Genomic DNA, 24,698 nt, shown 5'->3' on the forward strand with positions numbered 1-24,698 from the left:
CCAAAATCTCTCCTCTTCTATACCTAGAAAAAATAAATATTATATCCTATTCTTAACGCGCTTTTTCTCTAGATCTGTTTAAACGTATGCAAATTTTCGAAACTATAAACGAATGTAGTTGCTTGCTTAGACACAGAAGACAGAATGTTTCCTTGTTTAACGTTAATTAAAGTTTCAGTTCAACTTCTAACTGTAGCCATGTGAATAGGTAAATCTTGGTTTGCTGGATGTTGAAAGAGATAGGATGTCGAAACTGATGTTAGGCGAATCCATTGGGAGCGAACGTTGCGTAAGTTTGGTTTGAAGTCTTGGAAAAGTAAATCTGTTACGAATCATGTCCCCGAAGGCTGAAATTCCTCGCACGATGCGATCATTTGTTAGGGTAAGTTGAAGATACTCGGTGGATGTGAAAAGCTGGGAGATCTCTTTGTCTGACGAGTGAGCTGTTGCCGAGGTAATGTTTCGTGGAATTCTAATAGTCTTCCTTCTCGTTACTGGTAATCAATTTTACACGATCGTTAGAGGAAGATCGTAGTTTCGATGAACCTTGTGCCACATTCTTAACAATGAGAGATCGTACAGAAGTGCGTGACGTTTTTATTACACAGTCATTTATTAAAGTGACGTAGAATCGGCGTTTTATTACCGTGAAAAGTCCAAGGACTTCGTTCACGTAATGAATGAGGCTGTTAACAGACATATTCGATTATAAATTTAATGCGAAATTACTGAAATTATATAAAATGGAAATTAAGCCTTTTCTCATTATATTGGTAAATTTATTATACTTTTGATTATTTTGACTGTAAATTCAATTTAAGGCCACGTAAAAAATGAAATTAACGCATGTAAAAAGAATTTTCCATCGTGTTAATGGATTTATTATATTTTGTGTATTTATTACATTATGAGCCATAATCGAATATTCTAGCCATTAAAGTAGGTAATTTGAATATATATAGTACTTTGACATGGTAGAGCTTTAAACTCTCTACACTCGATAGTTTATATAATGGTCATCAGTGGAAAAACGCGATATTTCATATCTTTCGTCTGTCAATTTTATATCTTTTGTCGATCAATTTTATATTTTCAAGACATTACAATTTAACGCGGTACGTTGTACAAATATGTACTCTCGTACAAACGATGTACACTCAGTCAATCGAATATTACGCAACTGCGTCTGACAGATCGAGAACCTTAGCGACCGGTTGCGAATGAAAATAGAAAGTAGCTTCCACAAACTAACAGAAAAAGAACCGACTGGAACAACATCATCAATATTTCATGAACAACGAAAGTTCAACTTCTCCTACGAGGCGAAGAAAGACATAAATGTGTAAACTCTTGCGATTTTATATTAGAAACTATTTCTTCTTAGAAGAAATATAGATCAATATACAAGATCGTGTAAATTTTTATGACTTTGTATTTAACGTTTTTTCTTATTACAAGATAGGTCAATATACATAAGCAACACAAAAAGTTTTTATTATTTGACAGTTAATATCTTAGTTTCTGCTTATAAGAAAATAGATTAATATAGCTAGGATATACAAAATCGTGAATTGTTCTGATTTTATATTTAAAATCGTTCTTTCTTTCTTACAATAAAATAGATCAATATACAATATACAAGATAGTACAAAATACACGTTTCTTCGTATTTTACGATATTCTAGGGCGTTCCGATGTCACCACTTCCCTCTGTTCATTTATGAATCACTATGCTTTCAACGCAAAAGCAAGATCTTTCGAAGAATCGAATACAATTATTAGTTCCAGAGTAGAATACTTTTGAACTTAGAAATTAGTAGAGATCTTCAATTCTTCGTTGTGGCTACCAGATTGGACCAGTAAGTCGCGTATTCCTTCAAAATGGTGCCTCTGTAATCAGAAATATCACAAATTTCAAATTAAATACCGTAATTTAAAGTAAATGATCAAAGGTTAACGTCTTAGTCGCTTCTAGATTGAGATATCTCGGCATTCTTTGGCGAGTTTATAGCATCCACGTTTGACACGTAAAATATCGTGTCGTGTATCATTTTGTTTGCGATATAATTCAGAGGATCGTAAGTATAACGATAGCTAATAAAATGCAAAATCAATGCCGCGATCCAGTCGTTTTAATGTTAATATTATACTTATAACACGCAAGCCGGAGGAGAAATACCATAAGTCACGTGTTTTACTTACAGAGTAGCGAAGCAATTTTTTTTTTTTAGTACGTTTGATAAGCTGTCGATCAATTTTGTATTATCACAAACTTCTTTTTATGATTAAATCCATCTTGATTTCACACCAATCTAATTATACTCTTTTATATTTTTAGAAATATTGATTGCCACAAGATTAGCTATATACCATTGATCTTTTTAGAAAACTTCGTGAATTTATCATATCTCTTAAAGTATCCTTACATTCTATATATACATATCTTTACGATTTTTTAACCACTGAGCTGTATAAAAATAAGAAGATCAATGGAAATACGTTCTTTTATTGTCTTCGAAACATGTGTATCAGAGGTACTGTTAAGGAGATTGGGTCTTTAATGATCAGCCACGCGTCAGCTACTCCTACGGTTCAGAATCTAAGAAAGGTATTAATCCAACAACAAAACTGTTCCTATGAAATAATGAAAACAGATCCAAAGAATGAAAACGAAATCGTTAATATTAATATCAATAGCGTTTTGCGGCAGAAAATTAAGAAAATAAGTGGTATTTACCGATGTGCAGAATAATGATTAAGGAAGCTGTCTTCTGTGTTTAGATAATATATCAACATAAAATAATAATTGAAATTGTAACATCCATATACTAAAAATAATAAAAATACAGAATATAATAAGATATAAATAAAATACTAAAAATACAGAATTCTTTTCTTAATAACATCGATAACATTGAATAAACTAACCGTATGAATAGGATGCAACGAAAACATCGCATTAACGCTACAAGCGTAACAAGTAAAATATTGATCGAACAAAAGAAAATGCTCGAAGTTGATATTTTAAACTTCACTGAACGAACGCGTCCTTTCCCTCTTTTTTTTTTTTCTTTTTTCAAAATCCGTATACTGCTGGGATACACGAGGGTGAAGAACAAATTTAAAACTACACCACTTACGAGTCGGGTTTTCCCATGCTCGTATGAAAAAGGTAAAGGAAAGGTAAAAAGAAAAAAGTAGAAGTTTCTGTGCTGTAAAACGATTCAACGTGGTATTTCAAACGAGGGACCGCAACGAGCTAGAACGATTCATCCGTTACCTTTCAGCCCGGCATGCGAACCTTCTGACCTGTAATATTCCCTGGAAATTCGATGGTTTATTAGCAAGCCTGCCGTGTACACGCGTATTCGCGAGCAATCGCGCGGCGGAAACGATTATTTCCACTGGCCAGCAGCATACAATTAATCTTATTACGTTATCCCCTGTCGAATGGAAATCCTTCATCCACGTCGTAACTTAGTGAACTCTATTTTCCAAGATAATTAGTACCTAATGAAGGCCACATTTTCGATTTCGATTTCAGTGATATAATTTCGCAATACGATATACGATCATTGCAGCTCGGTGAACGTAAATTTGTCAAAATCGAATAGAAAGGAATTACAAGTTAGGAAATTGCAAATACGAGATTAATGGAGATCCTCCTATGAAATATTGGAATTTGTTTCCCAGGATAATCGATGACACAAATTTTTTCATTTTACATTTTAATTGGATTAATTCAATTTCGGAATGTGATGCACAAGATCGCATCGCAATTTGGTGAAGAGATGTTCGACAGAAGCTCGACATTGCAAAGAGTAATTGCAATTTAGAAAATTGGAAATACAGAATTATGGAAATTTTCCTTTTAATTCGGCTAATGTGTACAACGAAAGGGTTGTAATTTAGTAAATAATAATAAACAAACATTTAAGATGTTCACTTTCCCGATGAATTGGAAAAAGGAAATAGATATACCGCAATTTGACGAATATAACTTTGTTTTACGAATTAACACGATCAGAATCAGAAGCTTTAAAGAATCGAGATTATGGTTGGATCTTTTTTTTTTAATTTCAGTTCGACAAATTTAATTTTCCCGATGAATCAAAAGAAGAGAAACGAGTAAATATAATTTGCTTCAAGAGATAAATTATTACTATTTAGATAATGTACTTTTTCACAGAAATATAATTGCAATTTAACAGAACATAATTCTCTGGATGAATTAAAATCAAATCAACTAATTCTTTCCCTTTAACTTTATTCAACGCGATTCTTTTGCATGTTGAGAAAATGAATGTTTCTTTATGACTTTGAGTGCGCGACTTACGTAGGAAACTGAAGAAAAATGGAAGTTTTTCTATTTGGACCACAGGAAACCGCGAGTAGATTGTTCAAGTCCCAACGGGTAAAAACCCGTGGCTAAAATTAATTAATTAGCCTGGCTTGGAAGTTTAACGCTTCCTACCAACGTGTTCCCCTGGTAACTAATGGGGACATTGGTCGTAAATTATTGTCACAGTAGATTAATTATTTGCGAAGCAAAAGAAATTTCTTTTGAAGCTAAGAATCCCGTGGTGCTTGCTGTATTAAATATTCACATAGAATGGCTTAATTTGCAACAGTTGCTATCGGGATCTACCAATTACTAAAATGCAGATGAATTGAAAAAGAGGAACGTCAAAGTTGAAATAATACAAAATAAACGATTCTAAAAAATAATTAGAAATTTTAAAGCAATATGACTTTTATAAGGCATATTACTTTTTTTTACATCTTTCTGACTGTGTTTAATGAAATCTTTATATTAAAAATGTTTAACGGAAGAAACGCGCAATGTATGGAGATTATTAAAATGTCAGTGATCTATGAATGATGCGCGCTAACTCAATTAAATGAAACTTCGGAATATTAAAAAATAACTGCAACGTACGTGTACATGACGAAATTAAATTTCTATATTTTTCTCATTACGTCAAGTAGAATTTTTGTAAAATTCACATAAGCAATGAAGATTATTAACATTTTTCTGTCGGCTATTTTACAGACAGGCGGAAGCTCAATTTTTAAATTTGAAATATTAAACGATAATTAGAAACTAACGATAAAAATTATCTTCTTCGATGTTTCTTAATTATTTTACACGAACATTTTTATAATTCGGGAATTGGATAAATAACTTTATAAATAACTTGGATAAATAAATTTATTAAAAAGTCTGTGATCTATTAAAACTGATACTATCCATTAAGAACGAAGATACGGTTAAGCCCAATTAATAGTCTGATATTGTCTAATGCTTTGGTAAAACGCGTTTCTCATAAATGAAGACTTGGCGAACAATTACATCTAATTGGAGGACTGCAAAAGTGAACTCTTTGACAGACATCAAAAACTAAGTACAGCACAAGGTATTATTATCCCTAGAGGGTGTGGCTGATAATCACCACTCCGATTTTAGTTTCTCTTTCATTATCCTTCTAATTTTGTGATCCGATGTCGTGAACTTTCTGGCACCAATAAAGTTGTTAAAATTGTTTCATGTTGTTTGTATTATTTATTTTTCAATTTATTTTTCAGTTCGACGATCTTTCGTTTACAGTGAGTGAAGAAGAATCCAAAGATTTTATATATATGAAAATTTTTGATATTAATACTAAATAACAATTTAATTTTCTTCTTAATATAAATCCAGGCAATAAAAACAGTAAGGATATTAATAATAATTTCACTATATTTCTTCGATAAGAGAAACAGTTTTTAAAGGAACGATACGGGGATTAAGAAATATTCAGAAGTCATAGTACGGTGAATAAATGATCATGTTATTTTGTAACTATATTATAATGGCTTGTACCCGTTCTCGTTTTAAGCGCAACAAATGATATCGTTTCGTTTACGATAAGAGTGACGCAATCTTGCGAGTAGATTGCATTCCACGGGGAAGAATTTACAAATATTTCCCTTCACCAAAGTGCAACCAATTACCATAAATTATACTCGGCACATGCTTGTCGTTTATAATAAACGTGTCTAAATTAAACTTGACAGCATTGGAAATTTATGTCGATTCTCCTGCTAATCTATGATAGAGTACGTGACGTTTGAATGAAGCATAATTGAGACTTATTCATATATCAACTAACATAGAATAATTATGAGAAATTACTATGAAATTAGACTAAAATCGAATAATTCCACGATTAACGAAATTTTACAGGTTACAAATTAATGCTAGATAAATAAATTCCTTTACGTAACCCTAACAAAATTTCCTACTAGAACAAATCAATTTTACAAATTAAATACAAAACGACTCGTAAAACAGCGATGATTCTTTTCTTTCCGAAACTGGCCATCAGAAAGTTTCACTGCAATAAATATTACGAAGCTCGGCTGCAGAAAGTTTCTCTATAAAAATACACAGTAACTTAGTTTCAGAAGGTTCCACCTCGTTCAAAATGTCGCGAAACTCGATTTCAAAAACTTCTACTGTAAAAGCATCCTGCAACTGTTAATTCAACGTATGAGAATATTGCCGAAATGCCAAGTACAACGATACGAAACGTACGCAATGCAATTCTCCGCAATTCCGAAGATCATCCACCTGACTCTCCGAAGCTGGCTCTAAAATTCTATCAAAGCGATCGATTTGCAAAGCAAACCGCGTTAGTGCGGTTTATCTTCTCCGAACGAAGAAAATTGGCACTCACGTGAAGTACACGCGTCCACGGGCGTTCGGTGGCGCATTCCAGATAAGAGTGGCGTGCTGTTTCACGTAAGGATCGGCGTGTGTCACGGCACTGCACTCAGGGTGGGTATTCGTGTTGTCGGTTTGCGCCCAGGAACCGATCCAGTTGTCTGTATCAGGGTCACGTGCCTGCAGGAAGAATCCCTTAAACGACGAGCCGCTGATGGTCACTGGAAAAACATTCGGTTCACTGGAGAACTCAATCTCCAGGGACAGTTTAATAATATTGTCGGTGAGTTTGGCTTGTTGAGGAACACAAAGGAGGAAAGTAAACATAGAAAGAACGATCGACGAATGTAAGAAGGGATGTTGGAGGATGTGATTTCTTGTAGCTGGACCAATTAATCCGCACATTTTTTTTTTTAAATCAATCTTTTTCTAGCATTTATGGCTCCATTTGGATACACCAGCAAAGTTTAACATTCAATTTTGCTGCTTGAATAAATGGTTCGTCGTTATGAAGGAAATCTGTTAACAACTTGCGTAGGAATTGCGTTGGACGATAAAACGGATACGTTGGTAGGTAGCTTGAAATTTTTCCGGAATTTTTAGAAGCTTAGCATACCAACTGTATGTATACGTGAAGTGGACAAAATGAATGTACGGGGCATACTGTGTTATTATCATACTAAGAAAATGCGATGTAATAAAAATTCTAGTTTAACGCGATGGTATTTTTTAGATCGGGGTATATTCCAAGATCGGGGAGATTCTGTTTTATAAATTTTACTTGTAGAATGAAAAAATCGATTACATCCTGTAAGATACTGTGTTCGTTGCTAGCTTATCATTCATAGCGAATAGAAGGTAAGGGAAATAGAAACAATATAAAAATATAATATAAAAATTCCAAAAAAAAGGAAGTCCGTTGATAATTTACGATTCAAGGCTTTTTAACATTTGCACACCGTGTGAAAAAATTTCTTGAAGATAAGAGGATAGGTGCATAGTATGAATATTAGAATGACGAAGAATAATCACAATCGCAACCGTGATTCATATATTATTCTAAATTTATCGATAAGATTCAATGATAAAAAAGAAGAAAATAAAGAGAGAATAGATACTATAAAACAACTTGAGGAAATTGCTAAGGAAGTAAAAGGAAAACGTGAACGAAACTTTCAGCAGTAAGAAGCAGGAAGCTTATTTTCTCCGAGAACGTAAACAGGACGTAGACCTTGGGATTCGTTTCGACCACTATTCGTTTATGCCTCCCTCACTGCACCCTATTTCATTCCGGCTTCCCCATTCTCGAATATTCCAAGACATTCGAAAGGAACCAGTTTAGTCGCAGGTCAATCGCCTTAATATCTCTGCTTGTGATAAAAGAGAAAGGTCAATACCTCAATTATATTCTTAGTCGAACCCCGTTATCTTCCCTCGTTCTCTTCCCCTCTGTTTCATCAATTGTGATGGAATGATTTCTGACGTTCAATCTAACATACAAATGTTGATATAAATGAAACACTGTTCATTAAACGACAACTTGAATATTTAGATAAATTTAATATTTATTTTAATCTGAAATCCTCGTTTCTCTCCTTCTCAACAGAAAATGCAATATTCATTTTTAAAATATAAATTTAATATCAGCAAAGTGAGATAAATAAAAGATATTTTTCTTTTTAACGTTTTAACGTTATGCTTTTTTCCGACAGAAATGTACTATTTATTTACAGAATTTAGAATAAATTCAAAATCTTTGCTGTCGAGTAAGTTACAGTCTTTCGAACGAAAACAAAATAATGTTTGCACTCTATTGGAACAATGAACGAACGAAATTTTCATACGTTTTGTATAATTGTTTAATCTTTCGTTAAATTTTGTGATTTTCATGCTAAAGATAAAATCACAAAGTTACGAACAGACGTGAATATCAAGTTTGATGAATAATAAATAACTATATGCTATAGTAACTGTATATAATAGTAAATCGGATAAATAACTTCGATATTGATTGGCAAAATTAGAATGTAGTGTTCGTGCCACTCCCTTTCCATCGACACAGTAATCTTCTATTCTGTCCACACACAGCTTTTTTCTTCTTTCGCTTCTGATCGATACACGGTATTAAAGTCGGTGTACAAAGGCGACGTTGTACAAAGAACACAATTAGGATGACCAAAAAGAAAACGACGAAGTTGCTACGATACGCTGGTCGTTCGGTACAGAGCGAGGTTTCGAACTTAATTTCAATTTACAATAGACAGTGTGTAACAAGAGCGAATTAAAAAGTGAATAAAAAAAAAAGATCATCGAAGCTATGTATTTCAAAAGCGTATTTTATTTTCAAAGTAATAGAAGTAACGATCGACCAACTTACTGAAACGCGCTATACAAAGTTTAAAATTATTTAAAAACGATTGAAATACCATTGAAGGGTAACTAAATGGAAGTAAATAAATATTAAAGTGACATTCAATTTTATAAAAAGTAATTAATAGCAAATTCGATTGTCAGAAGACTGGAGATATCTATTCTTTGTCGCTATATAACAAATAAAACGATGTATCATAAGGTGCGTTCAAAACGTGTAAATTAAAACATTCAGAGTAAACAACAAGCATTAAAAGAACAGAAATTACTCGACAAATTATCGTAAATTGTGTAAAAATTCCTCTTCGATCGTTCAACCATAAATGGAAGATGAGAAACGAGAAGAATCGTCGTATAATTGTATTTTGTTTAAACGTGAGGGAAGTCAGTCTCGCATTCTACATAGCTTCTGCGAATAGAAGGACACGTAGGCGAGTTGCTTGCATTCTAGAATGCGTGCTTTAGATTTAACTAGGCAAAGTCAGGTCAGGCTAGCGCGTATTTCTTTTTTCGTGCAAGCGTGTTAAGTCGAATGAGAAAGCTGCAGCTGGGGAACCTTGCAAACCTTAGCCTGGCTCCTTACTTATCGAGCTGCATGGTTGCAAAATATGTTACTTCCGGTTTCTATGTACGTGCACGAAATTACTCGGCAAATTAATCAACCTGCTAACAAGACTCTCGATCTGAGGGTAAAAAATTCTTGTCAACTCGTAAGCTTCCTTATGAATCATTTTCAGGAATTTTACTGTTACTTTCTATTTCGTGAAATTGTACGTTGTTATCACACGTGTTTTACTAGTAGTACGAACAATAAAAAAGTAAAAGTTCGAATTTTATACCCAACTACCCTAAAGATTAGTTCGATCAAACGACACTAGCCATTTCTTCGATTCTTTTCTAGATCTTCAATTTATTTATTCGATTCGTCTACATCGTTATAGAAGCGCCGTTGTCATTAAAATATTCCAACAAGCTTTCGCCAAGCTTCTCCACATCTTAGTTCTTACGATTAATATTCATTGATATAACAAATTCTTATCAAACTGTTTGTCTCCCTTTGATCCTCGATCGAAATCTTCGATGAAGCGCCGCAAAAATGTTTACTTCCGCTGCAAATCCTCTGCCCGTTATTCGACGAGAATTTTATCAATATTCGTCTCGCAGACGTTAAACTTTGTATAGTAAAAAATGAAGTACCTGCTACGGTACCATAGCTAAAAATTTCTCTCGCGTTCCTTCCATCAAAGATCGGAAATTTGAAGACCGGTTTTGTGACTCAGGAAACTGTCATTTAATCGTGATAAACTATGAAGGTGGGGCAAATTTAGCGTAAACGTTAAACTCGAACGCGAGTTTGATCTAACGTTTCGTCACACGACATGTTGGCTGAATAAGAGGGATTTTAGGCACGTAATTTCGCTGGTGTTCGACGAAGTCTACATAGAAACGTATTTTTCACCCGTAGACGATTCACGCTATTATTCCGATGATTGAACATGCAGAACCGGACTGAGCCGCAGAATACGCGATTGTTAGCGTTTAGACGCGTTTCGAGTTATCCACGAGTTATCCACGTTGATTGGATCGATTGTTCCCTATATCGGCTTCGTCCCGTTATTCTTTTCCTATTCGATCGTTCTCGCCCTGTATCGCTAATTTTCCGACAAAATACAAGGGAAATTGTTTGCGACGAAACGTCCAACTATCTCTTTTCACCCCTTTCAAAGGAAATAAGATCCTCTCGTTTCCTTTTTGAAGAAACGATTTTCTCCTTCTTCGCAAAGTAGTTTATCAGCTTTTGTGACGAACAGTGCAATTCTTTTTACAAATAGGAGGAAAATTGTTTAATTGTAGTCTTGTTTCTTATTTTTCTTATTTTCCAATTTACGTGGTAATTAGTCGAGTCGTAGTAATTTGCGCATTTATGGGGACTTTAAATGTGCAAAAGCGTAAAGAACGATTCGTTAAGAGACGGAGAACGTACCAGTAATCTGAGATCCAGGACCGTATTGCGACGACGAGGCGGTAAAAGCGTAAGGACTCGATTGTACGGATTGCGACTTCGCTTGGCCATGATTAGGTTCGTTGGCTTTCGATGGCTTCACGCAAGTATCCACCGGTGCACCGTCAGGGAAACTGTACGCGACGAACACCAAAGAAAGCACGACCAATGTACCAAACGTCACGTTCCTCTTGATCAAGCTCATGTTCGTCTTTTGACGCTCCTCTTGCGCTCCTGACAGTATTAGATTTTTGCATTAATGAAGAATTTGTGAATTGAAATTATTATTTTGAAATTGTTAGAATTATTTTCAGATGTGTTAAGATATATGATTTGATACGTCTGACAAAATATTTAGACAATATAATTTGGAAAAAAAGAAGAAAAAAGGAGCACTAGGTATTTAAGTACCCCTTTTGTCCTTGATAATTTGAGGAAAAAAGTAAGGAAAGTAATTGAAAGACACTTACTACGATTAGATTAATAAGAAAAAGACGTAAAATTAAAAATGATCGTGTTGGAGGTAGAATGACTGGAAGGGAACTGCACCACTCGACCTCCTGCGAGTAACTCAAACGTGGCCAGATCCCACCATAGAATCATAAAAGGCTGGCACAATTCACCTTTGCTAATTGTCACTTTCACTTCGATCCCTTCGTTGATTCTGCAGCTGACTGCGAATCGTGTTTCGATATCCTTCGCCTTTAATCCTTCCCACTTTCGAAGGAACAGCTCAGTGGGTTACAAATTTTCGAAAGTATGATGCTGGAGATGTAAAACTTATGGATTCACGTGTTCGTCGATTCGATATCTTGGCCTGCTATATCTTTTAGAAAAATATCTCTTGATACAAGTGAAAAATATTTGAAAATGTATTTTTTAATCAAATAAAAATCGGTTCGTTAGTAATAGAAACATTTCTATTTGAATATATATTTAATTTTGTGCCAAAGTAAGAATGTCCTGTTTTTATCCCGTTAGGTAATATTTCCAGTGACCTAATTTTATTCGTGAATAATGAAAATATTTTCATTTGGAAGTATTTTTAATTTTGTAGAAGTAAGGCTACTTCGTTGAATCGTAGTTAAACTCTTTAGAAATATTGCATACTGTAACGTTGCGTATTACGGTCTTCGAGTTGTATCGATTAAAAGTAATAAAACACATAGGAGAATGTGCAAGGGGCACGTGCCTGCATCGCATGTCATTTTTGTACCCTATTAAATTGATTCGTGGAAAAATGTATCACGCAGCTTAACGTAGTATTTGTACAAAGCTATGATGTACTCCGTCGATCAGTGTTACTTTTCACAGTGTTATTGATTTTCCACGAGCTCCTTAGGTCGACACAATGTAAAGTATAAAAATATACGCGACTAATTTTGCTAAAATAAAAGTCGCGTAAACACGGTTTTCAGCGAAACATTTATTCATTGATTACAAAATTCATAAAAATGTAATTCGATAAAATGTACTATTTTATAATTATTCGAAGAATAAGTTAATCACTACGAATTACAAATTACGAATTTATATTATTGAAATCCTTTGTACCAGATGAATTAAAAAATGCCACTCGATAAATGGATAAGTCACTGTTGCACAAATAACGAAAGTGTTATTTACAACAGCAATACCGATAGCAAAATATTCACACGTAGTTGTATATTAAACACAGTTCCCGTTACTAAACCTTCATATACAAAAATATAATAAAATTTTACATTCTACATATATTTTAAATACACGTTATCACAAATATATTTATATAAAAGGAAAAAAAAGAAATGAAAAAGTACAATGAAATCTTGCTTTGTGCAAATTACTTTAAACATAATTTAATCTCTTCGCTTATGTAATAAATATAGTAACTGGTACTTCAAATGTTAGTTGTTCTAAAGAAAATTTCTTCCATATTAAATCATTACAATTTTTAAAGACACTCATCCATTGTAAACACTTACATACAAGACACTAGATAAAAATATTCCCGTTTGTTCAATGGTACATTCGTAAATGCTCTATAAAATCTCTACACAAAGAAGGAATGTTTTAATCTGATTTTGTTAAGGCGGAGGAATATGCTTCGTTCTCAATCACTTCAATGGCACAAGGCCGTGGGAACCAACCACGAGTTCGTACTTGCTTCTCGTTCTCCTCGTTTTGCTTCTTCTCTCCAAATAACCAGTATCTACAAGATTTATCGATTAAACTTTTTCATAAGTAATAATAATTTTTTATGTGAACATACTTTCTCCACCGCGTTACGATTACGATATCTCCAACTTTGAGCTTAATACGGGGTTCATCAGTGCAAGGTGGATGACAAAGTACACCCCAACCATGTGTTAATGGTAAACGCGATCCATATGCTTCTTCTATAACTCTATAAGTCTTAGCTCTCTTTCGTTTATCTTTTTTCTGAGCTAATTGTTCCCGCTGAAATATTGTAAAAACAATCGCGTGTTAGATTTTTATGAGCTATACAATAAAAAAATATATTTACTTCGAAAATAATGTATATGACATTACCGTTAAAGTATACTGGTCACAACCTTCGACAACAGGCCAATGAATTCCATCACCTACCGGTGTACAATCCCATGTAAGAACTTGCCGTAGATTAAAGCGCCATCCTTTTGAGTATGGATAAACAAATTTGTCTCTAGTTCCAAATCTTCGATAATGAGCCTTCTCTGAAATCCAAGCTTCTATTTCTGTTCTATTTTTTATTATAGATAGTAGCTGTAAAAAATACAGATAATTAATATCATAACAACATAAATGATCTTATGTAAATATCAATTTAGCCATAGAATATAATAATCTTACTTGAAAATAAAGCAATGTTCCAACAGCAAGAATAACACCAATTGACAAGCCAATACTGAAGATAACTAATATCAGAATAAATATAGAAGGTGGTGGAAATGATAATGGTTTCAATGATAATACAGTCATCACCCAAGAAACTAGCGTAAATGTGGAAACACAACACCCACCAACTGCACTTGCTAAAAATGCTGTAAAATGACAATGATTGTAATGTCCTACACAATTATTTATCCATGGACAATGGTGATCCATTTTCATAACACAACGACCACCTACAAATAAAAACTAAATTCAATATGTTACATAGACTATCAGATTCATTTAATGATATGAAATCTTACACTTTCTACAATGATGAGATCTTGGTGCTTTGTACCCTTCGCAAACTGAACAATATTGTAAATATTGGGTGTCTGTCACTTTCCCCTAAAAAAAGAAATACTTTAAATTCTGTATGAAAAAATTGTACTGTATCCAAAAATGTATTATGGTACCGGCATCCATTTTAATGGAAGAAATCCAGGTCCTTCGTAAATAGCACTAATAAAATGGAAGAGAGTAGAGCCACTAAGACAAAAGAAAAGAATAAAATTAACTGCTCCAAAGAAACTTTCTTGCGGTGGCCACCACTGTCTACTACAATGTATTGTCATCAAAGTAATTATCTTTATAATTCCTAGAACACAAAAATATGTCAAAGAATACGATATTAATATAAATAAATGTAAATCATAAACTAATTCAAACAATATATTTATATATTCAGTAGTATATTACAGTATATACAGCGGTATATTACAAAAATTATTATGAAAAGTAATTAAAATCTCAAAAGTGCATTCAAATTTCGCGGTACTTTATTGCAATGTACGTAAAACAAAATGGAAGCAATCATCTGTCAAGTTTATTCCCACAACATTTCTACGATGAATTTCTTCTTATAGGTGGTAACATGTCTAAAACTGATTATATTTGAAACAGTATGTTACCACTTTTAATACTTTAGAATAGCAAAAATGTTCAATTGTTTGGCATTCGATAAAAGACCTACCAAGAGCAGTGAGTGGACCCCAATGGCATATTTTCTTTAACGGATCGACACACATGCCGTCACCATAAAACTATCCTAAAATATTCCTCGAATCCTGAAAACCAGGTATTTGTTACGCCTGCGAACGAACAATGCTTGCGATCGTTTATAAAATCAGTAGGAATAGATTTTTCTCGGCGACACATCCCGTAACGATTCATATATGTTGGCACAGCATATCAGTGGTGGCACCAATGTCGAATATTTTTCAAGATTGATGCCTTTTATACGGTATAATAATTCATCGGTAGAAATATATATATTTTATAAAGTAATTAATACACTTATCAAACCTTAATAGAAAATTCGTACATGTCAAGTTCAATTTTTTTAAGTAACACTCTTGTCTTTTGGTATATAAGAAACCTGTTATAAATTTTGATATATGTATTATGAATCAATATATTCCGGTACATAGAACATAATTAAAATATGAATCATCAAATATATGTGTTCATCGTTGTAAATAAATTTTGTGCCAGTAACAGGATAAAAATGTATTTTACATAATAGTATAATACAATGTTACCGACTAATCTTCCCCTACTTGAATCAGAGCTTGAACATACAAAGTTTCAATACGTATTTGCCGCTTTATTTACCATTATTATAAATAATTTTATAAAATTAGTGTCATAGGTAGTTCTACTAAGTCATTTTGTGATAATAAAATTTACAGTCAATTTCTTTAGTAAGGAAATTAAATATAATGTAATAACAGAAAAATATATAATAATTAATCTGTTTAAATAGTATTATAATAATTTTCTGTAGAAGTATATATGCATTGTAAACCTAAGTAATTATTCCTATAACAGTCATCATCATTACAGATTACATGCTGTAATTTTTTTATTCTCATAAATGTATTTAGTAACAGGGTGACCAATATAACCTATAAAACTGTTTAATGTAGTATTCAGTATATTTATAACAAAATCAAAATACTTTCTATATGATTTTGTATGATATAAATGATTTCTTATAGGTTATGTGGTATAAAACTGCATTATAAATAATTAGAATTATAAAACTTTTTACCTTTAAACAATCACAATGGTATAGTCTAAATTAGTTCAACAAGTGGCTCTTCTGAAAAATAATATTTAAATAAAGTGTATTTATAAATTAGTGGTATTAAGTGAAACTTGGTAGCTCAAATATTTTTTAAGAAAATATAAGATCTTTGATTTTATCGTTCATAATATACATATTTTTTGATCGATAAAATATGAAAAAATCTATAATATTATAATCTGTATAATTATTGATTAAATAGCGAATATAAACATTTGCGTGTATAACAAAAGGTTATATATGTATTTGAAATATTGTTAATGTTCTTTTCAGCCAAATGATCAAATAGAAATTTCTAAACCACCTGTTCCTAAAGCACGTCGTTCCATAAGAGACACTAATGTACAAGTAATTGAAGAAATCGATTCCTTCAAAAACTCTAAAAATTCTTTGGCAATGAAAAACATATACAGAACTAACCAACAAGGTTCAGAAATTTGTAATATTTCTGATATCCAATATACTGATGATGAAGATGACGATGAAGAAGATGATGATAATGATGAAGATAATAGTAATTACAACATTTCCAAACGGTGTCTTAACGTAAATACTTCACGAGATAGTATACGACAAGAATCTTTTCATACTCCATCTAATTCTCCTATAGGATCACAGATGCATAAACGAAGCTCTCATAACCCTCATAGAAATCAATCTTTTAACATTAATAGTTCTTTCTCATGTAAACCACAAAAACAACCTGCAGATGGGTTTTTTCCAAAATATACCACATTTTTTTTCTGTGTTGCTATTTTATGTTTAATTCTATTTCTTATTTATACTTCAACAAAAACTCATGAAAATCTGAAGGGGGCTACTGAAGCAAAACAAACAGATTTTACTGATATAAATAACTTACTGCATAAATCAATACAGCTAATTCAGACACGATTTCATAATCAAAGATCTAATATTTGGAATGATATATCAGCTGGAATATATGATGTAATCTTATTCCCTACAAAACCTTCAATTATTATTTTGTTTGGAAATGAAACTAAAACCTTGAATTGTTTAGCTCAATTACTTGGACAATTGAGTGCCAAAATTTTAGGTAATAATGATTATTTAAGATTGACACCAAAAGATTTTCCAAATGATGTTGGACAAGTCATTCATAATTTAAGGAAACGAATTACACAAAAAAAAGTAATAGTGAGTATCTACATGATCCTTTACTCTTGTTTTTTAAGTAAAATTTACATTTAAAAGCAATAGCTTCTATCAAAATATATTTTTTCAGATAATACAAGATTTATTAAGCATAAACACTGAAGCACTAAAAGCTTTTCACAATTTTTGTGACAGAGAAAAGCCTTTAGTTGAGAATGTTATATATATAATAACTGTGACTGTTGATGGGTACAAATCATCTCAAAGGGAATTAGAATTTATTGAAAATCAAATATTTAAAAGATTATCAAATTATATGCACAAAGACATTCTAGATCCACTAGTAACTAGACTTACAGATGGAATTATCGTACCCATTTTACCAGAAACAAATACAAATTTCAATTATGCAGATTGTTCTTTTTCTATAAACAACAAGTTATAACCTTTTAATAAACGTAGGGGATGTAATTAATTAATATAACATTGTGATAATAAAAAATTATAAGAATATTAACAAGATGTAATATATAATTTTGCTACTGTAGAGTGTATCATGGAGAGTATTTAAGAGAGTGAATAAAAGTTTTGTATATTAATATTCAACTTTATTTTATTACGTCAAATGACAGTACAGAAAATCAACATTCTCAGATAAAGATTTCCAATGGATTTGGCGGTTTCTACAAATTTTCAAAAAATATAACAACAAAATCGATGCCTCTGGCATGATTTCAGTTATGCTCTTGAATGACATGTTTATACAGCTTTAAAGTAAAGTACAATGAATAGATTTACTTCATACATGTGATTGTATCTTAATAGTGTAACATGTCGGTCCTCGTCCACGTATTGTTAACGTCTTTAATTGCCAATTTACAATGCGTTTCTTCTATGCTGTACCACAAATGGAATCGCATTGGTAGAAAAACAATCTTTCTTTTTATTTTTAGTTATATAGGAAAAACATGTAATATATGTTTGCAAACTCATGCAAAAAAATTTTTCCCCACGTACTTTTCCTTATTGAATGTATTGCTGAAATAAGTTATAAAATATAATAATTACTTCGTATCAAAATTTAATAGCTTACATAAGTGATACGTTTATATATATATATATTTGAGGAAGATCAAAGAAACCGAATGACCTGTAGAAACAAGCATTTGCATATAATTTCTTTAATAGTAATATTTTAAAATATTTTTATCACTGTTCATTTAAGAATAGCGTGCGTAACGTAAGATGGCAAAATTCTTTTCTCAATATGCTTATATCCTATTTAATATGCATTTTATAAATTGGCAACAAATGCTCGTAATGCACCTTGCTAAAATATCGTGTTAGCAAAATGATCATTTACGAGTTGCTTATAATACAGTCCTCCTCTGTCGTAATAAGTCCGTAACTAAAAGTAGTTAATATATATATATTTATATATATTTATATATCTTGCATAATATAGCATGGTACCGTCAAACCTAAATAATAAATACATTTTATACAGTCGCAGACCTTTTATACAGAATGTCCAAAATTTAATAAGATCGCGACTACGGGCGATTTTTTTACGATATGTACGAAAAATTTATTCTCTTGTTATAAGAAAATATGAATATATTTTTAAAATATTTATCACTATAATTTCAATATTAAAAAATTAAATTCTTAAATATGGAAAACTTAAATAGCAAAATAAGAAGTTTAAACATAATTATGTACATTCACAATTTCGAAGCTTCTAAATTTAGAAGAAATATACTAAAATTATTCTATAATTTATAGTGATCAAAATATTTTGGTAATATCTATATGTCAAGATTCAGTAAAATATTAGATATGCATTTATATATAATGTATTTTCAAAGAATAGAAATCACATTAATCTGACATAAATGTTACTTCTTATTTTAAGGACATTCTGTATAAAATGGCCTTAAAATTACAAGATACGTATTTACAGTAAAAAAGTTTAATTGGTCATGTTTCCTACCTAGTGTAGTAAGGATGTGAGTAACGCGTTGCATAAAGTTGTCCGTGTTGGCTACGTAGTCGCGTACTTCAGTCATTAATGTCTTGCCAGTTGTGCAAGTTTTTCGTAATTCTGAGTCAGTCGTACGTCGTTTGAAGTATATTACTTCAGTAGTAAATTGTCCTGATCATTGTTTCCGTAATTATTTGTTTCTACTTAAGCACTAAGATGTTTACTTTGTTAATTCCAATAAACTAAACGTTTCATACTAAATATGGTTTATGTTATGAGGTCGAAAATACGAATCTATCTGAATTGCCTCAAAGCTTAACAGTTAAAAGAATTGTCACAATTCGACATAGGTTCGTAATAAACACAATCGCATTTTTGTAGTAAACTTAGAACGATGCATATGGTGTAGCTAAAATAATAAGAGAAAACCACTTAAAATAACTGCGTATAAACATTTTACTCATCTTTATCGTCGAGCAAAAAACTGATCATTTCGAGATTTGTTTTTACTGATATTCTGATCGATACAAACAAATTCAAAATATACGTAGTAATTATACCACTGTTTTGTATCTGACTGAACTTTTTTCTTCCATTTTGGAAATGTCCCTTGCAGGAAAAATAGTTGTAAACACAACGAACGAAACAAGGTTGAATCAGTTGATACAATCGGAGGTCTCATTAAAACTAGTCGATTAAAACTCAAAACCCTCGACCGGTAGCTGAGATGAATCGGGCGCTCTAAATTGAAACTGTTGTCCTTGCGCGTCAATAGTTGGTACGACTCGCGTATCTTCTTCTTCAGATCCAAAATATCGTTCAATTATGTCGAAGGCCTTCTGATAGATTTCTACATTTTGATGAGATTGCAAAAATTCTATTTTATTTAGGCCTGAAACATTGTAATTGTTTACAGTAGAATCTTTCTATGAAATTGTAATCAAACTAGTTGTCTTTTAATTTCATGCTTACCGAAACATTCCTCAATTTGCACCGCGTAATGGTTGATACCATTATTCGTGGCAGCATCTTGTTCTCCTACACGTAAGATATTTTCCAATCCGCTTAATGCAACTTGAACGATCTTAGGATCCATTACCGTTAACAAATTGCACAACGGCGGAATACATCCTTCAACAACAATATAACGTATTTGTTCAGGTGCACCACCACTTGTAGCATTGGTAATTGCCCATGCGGCTTCTTTTCGAATCTTGAATTCAGCTTTCGCTAAAATATCAATTAGGACGGGAAATATACCGGCATCGATGACAGCCTGTTGAAACGAAATCAGCCTGTTTTTTTAATAAGAAAAAATTTTACCATTAAAAGTTACATTCTTAAGAAGTGTATACAAACTTGAATTTGCTGAGGATTTCCTGCTGTAATATTAGAGATTGTCCAACAAGCTTCTTTGCGAATACTTTCTAGTGACAAATTCAATAGATGATACAAACATTGCAACGCAGAACAATTAAGAACGATTTGTGTTTGTACGTCGTCCCCTGTAACTATATTACCCACTGCTCGAAGCGCGGCGCTGATTACATTTTCCTGCTGATGCCTGAAACCGATCTCTTACATTATTAACATTTCAATAAAAAATGGTACGTTATCAACTACAAATCATATACTTACATGAGTAACTCTACCAAACGTCTACAGACACCTGCATCGATAACTGCTTGAATTTTTTCATTCGGTCCATCGCTTAAGTAGGAAAGAGCCCAACAAGCATCTGCTAGAACATCACTATCAGTATGATTAAGAAAATGAGCTAAAACTGGTAAACACGGCGCGACTTTCGTGAATTCTGGTGGTGGACTCTTGCCTCGACAAAGATTCGATAATGCCCACACTGCATTACGTGTCATTGATAAACGTGTTGCTTTAGAAAGTAATCTAAAATAGAGGAATAAGAAAAACGAATTAATTTTATGTATAATTTTATATATAAACGAAAGCGAAGAAACTTGAAGCTTGAAACCTACTGCAGAAGAGGTGTGAGGATTCCATTGTCTAATACGTGATCTCTACACTCAGCGCTATCTCCTGCAATATTACCCAATGCCCAAACTGCTTGTTCTTGTACATCTTCATATTCAGAACCAAGTAATGATATGAAGATAGGTACAGCTCCCGCATCCACTACCACACGTGTTTGTTGAGACGTTCCACTCGCTATATTTGTTAGAGCCCAAGCAGCTTCAAACTAAAGACATACCAAATATTTATTGCTTCCTACAGAATTCGAAGGCCAAGTAACTTCAAACTAAAGTCATACCAAATATTTATTGCTTCAAGAATGATTTTCAAGCTACTAACCTGTAGCGTACAGTTTGCATTATTCTGCAAGAATTCAACAAATTTAGGTACAATTCCAGTTTTTACAACTTCGTCTATCGGTGGATTTGGTTCTCTAGACAACATTTTTCTAAATTTTTGTGTAGCAGCCAATTGATCTTCAGGATTAGGACTATACAATTCTTGCACCATTTCAAGTACCATAATGGCGGTTTTCTGTAAAAGAAACAAGATATGTTTGAGTATTTAGAATTTGTTATTTTTATATTCATAATTTGAACTTACTGATTGTGGTGCAGCAAAAGCAGATTCATTTGTCGTAACAATATCATCATCAACAGTAACTATGTTAGGAACATTGCGCCTCTTCGATAACTGTTGTTCTCTTTTCTGTTTTCTTAATTGAACGCCTTCTTCTTCTCTACGCCGTCTTAATTCTTGTGAGTCCAAGCCCACATTTTTGTAACGATATTTATGTGTAGTTGCGGCTGACATCTGAAAAGATATTTGCAAACTGTCTTAATATTATAGTTCAATCATAATACATTAAGCACAATATTAAAACTATAACTCAATTAAAGTTAATGTATGTAGCTAAAAAAATTTCATGTTTATTATGTAACACTTTCAATTTTTCTATATAATCAAAGATATGAAAGAAATATAAAATTTATTAATAAAATTAATCATTTTACACATATAAAAGTAAGACTAGCCATTAAGTATAATTAACATATTAAATTATAGAAATTTTTTATTAAATCTTTTTATCAATTGCTATATACTCCAAAAATAGCGCTTATGTTTGAAAATAATTCCCTTATCAAATTTCCAAATTAAGCAATTAACGTGTGTGTGTTTGTGTGTGCGCGCGCGCGCATATATAATTACCCTTATTGGAACAAAAATAATAATTTACATTTGCAAACATATTCGACCTACTTGTCAATATCAGCAATATTTGATACAAAAAACAATTGTTAGTACTGTATATAGCGCTATAAGATATGTACACAGTATGATACATGTAGTATGATAGATGAAATATGCTATAATAAAAATAACAATTATGATACTGATGCAGTAATGCGATCAGACCAATCCGGTCAAAATATATTTGATTAATAACGAGATGTAACATAGCTGAAAAAAAACATGTAAAAATTATTCGCTATGCAGGAAGTAGTGAAATCATCAGTGGGCTCTGGGAATACCTTGAAGCTGCTTGACAATGGATTATTGAGGGTTAGGTATTAATTCAACGACAATGTTCGGGGGTGGGGTGTAGCCTCGAAAAATATTACTTCCAACGGAATACGCAATAAAAAATCGTAGGTTCGAATGATGTATTAAATATGTACGTATTTAGTTACGAGGTATTGTACCCTCTACAATAGATCACGCTAGATTAGACATTTTGGCATCGACGAGGAACAGAAAGACTGACGTTCGCCTGGAATCGCCTCGATTCCTTGCGTATACGTCGCAATCAGTATCACACTCTCGCGAATAATTTTTGTGGGATAATAAAGTTCTCGTTACTTACGGCTGCGAAAGAAATTCAGGAGCCAACCGTTAAATGTAAGATCTCATAAAGAATATCGAATAAAAGCACCTCCACACTTTTTTTCACCTCCTCAAACTACGACGACCGATCAGAAATCCTTGATCTGAACTCCAACGCGCAAGGAATCACGGGTCTTGCTTGCGGAACGCTGATAGGTCCATTCGAACATTCATATTTATTAACTATTTTCCAATTTTCAGCGAGCTAATTTTGGCTCGGCCGAAAGTATCCTAGAAATCTTTCGAATGTACGGTTTTTATAAATTTTGTAGATACCGTCGCTTTTTTAAAGAGAAATAAAATTCGTGAATATGCAAAATTGAACGAGATCCATGATAAAATTTACAAAAGTTTTCCTACTGGTAGTTTTCAAGTAAGTTCTAGAAATGTTTACCGCTGATCGTGTTTCTGATTGGTCGAACCCCGATTCGGCTTCCATTGGTTAAAGGAAAAAGGTGGCATAAATGAGACGCGATGTGGATGTCTTCTGGAACGCGTAATCGCGGAACGACTGCGTAAAACAAAGCAATAACCGGAAATTGGATTTTTTATAAGTTTAAATAGAAATTCACGAAGGTCTCTGGCGGGCACGACGAGAAGAATAAAGAAGATAACAGAATATTCTATGATATTATAATAACAAGTATGATAATATATAATCGGGGATAAAATTAAGTGGACAGATAGTGAAAGTAAGCATCAACGAAGTTTAATTATTGAAATAGCACTAATGTTATATATCTAAGTTATGTTTATTGTACATACTTATAATACATATAGATTATTTAGTAAATTATTGCAATTAATATTTACATCTTTGTGCAAATAAGCTGTATTTAACGAAATTTATCTATTTCCACTACTTGTTCACTTATTTCCTCTTTTTCCACTTATTGCTTCGAACAATAAGAATTTTCAATTATGTAGAGAAATTGTGTTATACACTTCGTTTATTTATAAAAAGCATCAACATTAATAGAGATAATAAAAATTTAATGTAAGTTCAAATTGTATATATAATATACAAATAACCTGTTTAAAAAGAATGTACAATTTATCATAATATTTATTTGTTACAAATATTTCATAATATAAAGATAAATAATTCAATAAAATAATAAATTAGTTTTCAATCGTCAATATGTTTTTTATTCGATACATTATAGGTTTCAGACAAGTTAGAATGCATTGAGGATTAGTGTACGATACATGTAATGATATTATTAGATCTGTGTATGTATATCTTGTAGATCTTTATTTTGCCTTTCGTAACCTACCTGTTCCTATTTCAGGTAAAAGTAACGGAAGAGAATGATGACTGGTAGGTGTGGCGATTATTGGTTGTCCCTATACACAAGACTCCACCTACCTGTACGCCTATTTCGGTTCTAAACTGGGATAGTATTTCCTCTAAACGAACAGGCATTTCATTATGGTAATGTATACTAATCAAACAAATATGTCATTCGATTCGAAGAATGGAGTATATTTAATAAAACATATGATATATTTTATGATAAATATTCATTGAACATTATATATTTTTTAAAGGAGAATTGCAAAATATTTAAGGGTAGCAATATTATTGATTTAACTATTTTCTTTCTATATAATTATATTAATATAATTTTTACGTTAGAACATACTT

At 32.2% G+C, this 24,698-nt stretch overlaps 4 protein-coding genes across 12 annotated transcripts; 1 reads left to right on the forward strand and 3 right to left on the reverse strand.

Annotated features, from left to right (window-relative positions):
* Positions 1 to 1,414: 1,414 nt before the first annotated feature.
* LOC122566783 (putative defense protein 3) lies at positions 1,415 to 12,282 on the reverse strand. Of its 3 annotated transcripts, none has more exons than XM_043724505.1 (4): positions 11,702 to 12,282; positions 11,061 to 11,312; positions 6,720 to 6,927; positions 1,415 to 1,890 (listed from the first exon to the last, which is right to left on the reverse strand). In XM_043724505.1, the coding sequence occupies exons 2-4, from the start codon at positions 11,281 to 11,283 to the stop codon at positions 1,827 to 1,829; spliced, it is 495 nt and encodes a 164-aa protein (XP_043580440.1). In that variant the 5' UTR covers positions 11,284 to 11,312; positions 11,702 to 12,282; the 3' UTR covers positions 1,415 to 1,826. The 3 variants fall into 3 exon arrangements, with proteins under 3 accessions (XP_043580440.1, XP_043580441.1, XP_043580443.1); XM_043724506.1 differs by having other exon boundaries at positions 11,549 to 12,282; XM_043724508.1 differs by lacking the exon at positions 11,702 to 12,282 and having other exon boundaries at positions 6,720 to 8,196; positions 11,061 to 11,147.
* Positions 12,283 to 12,627: 345 nt separating this feature from the next.
* On the reverse strand, positions 12,628 to 15,579 carry LOC122566782 (palmitoyltransferase ZDHHC6). Of its 3 annotated transcripts, none has more exons than XM_043724503.1 (7): positions 15,316 to 15,579; positions 14,408 to 14,480; positions 14,255 to 14,339; positions 13,911 to 14,185; positions 13,611 to 13,823; positions 13,330 to 13,517; positions 12,628 to 13,269 (listed from the first exon to the last, which is right to left on the reverse strand). In XM_043724503.1, the coding sequence occupies exons 1-7, from the start codon at positions 15,417 to 15,419 to the stop codon at positions 13,131 to 13,133; spliced, it is 1,077 nt and encodes a 358-aa protein (XP_043580438.1). In that variant the 5' UTR covers positions 15,420 to 15,579; the 3' UTR covers positions 12,628 to 13,130. The 3 variants fall into 3 exon arrangements, with proteins under 3 accessions (XP_043580438.1, XP_043580439.1, XP_043580436.1); XM_043724504.1 differs by lacking the exon at positions 15,316 to 15,579 and adding an exon at positions 14,965 to 15,100 and having other exon boundaries at positions 12,632 to 13,269; XM_043724501.1 differs by lacking the exon at positions 15,316 to 15,579 and adding an exon at positions 14,965 to 15,106 and having other exon boundaries at positions 12,636 to 13,269; positions 14,408 to 14,589.
* Positions 15,100 to 17,797, forward strand: LOC122566781. 5 transcript variants are annotated; one of them, XM_043724499.1, is made up of 3 exons: positions 15,100 to 15,234; positions 16,354 to 17,238; positions 17,327 to 17,797. In XM_043724499.1, the coding sequence occupies exons 2-3, from the start codon at positions 16,477 to 16,479 to the stop codon at positions 17,639 to 17,641; spliced, it is 1,077 nt and encodes a 358-aa protein (XP_043580434.1). In that variant the 5' UTR covers positions 15,100 to 15,234; positions 16,354 to 16,476; the 3' UTR covers positions 17,642 to 17,797. The 5 variants fall into 5 exon arrangements, with proteins under 5 accessions (XP_043580434.1, XP_043580433.1, XP_043580432.1 ...); XM_043724498.1 differs by lacking the exon at positions 15,100 to 15,234 and adding an exon at positions 15,515 to 15,642; XM_043724497.1 differs by lacking the exon at positions 15,100 to 15,234 and adding an exon at positions 15,559 to 15,694.
* LOC122566780 (importin subunit alpha-7) lies at positions 17,788 to 23,182 on the reverse strand. The gene is made up of 8 exons (XM_043724494.1): positions 23,031 to 23,182; positions 21,770 to 21,979; positions 21,506 to 21,700; positions 21,172 to 21,392; positions 20,819 to 21,082; positions 20,540 to 20,744; positions 20,153 to 20,456; positions 17,788 to 20,072 (listed from the first exon to the last, which is right to left on the reverse strand). The coding sequence occupies exons 2-8, from the start codon at positions 21,977 to 21,979 to the stop codon at positions 19,876 to 19,878; spliced, it is 1,596 nt and encodes a 531-aa protein (XP_043580429.1). The 5' UTR covers positions 23,031 to 23,182; the 3' UTR covers positions 17,788 to 19,875.
* Positions 23,183 to 24,698: the final 1,516 nt, after the last annotated feature.

The sequence above is a fragment of the Bombus pyrosoma genome, linkage group LG4 (genome assembly GCF_014825855.1).
Source record: "Bombus pyrosoma isolate SC7728 linkage group LG4, ASM1482585v1, whole genome shotgun sequence".
NCBI lineage: Eukaryota > Metazoa > Arthropoda > Insecta > Hymenoptera > Apidae > Bombus > Bombus pyrosoma.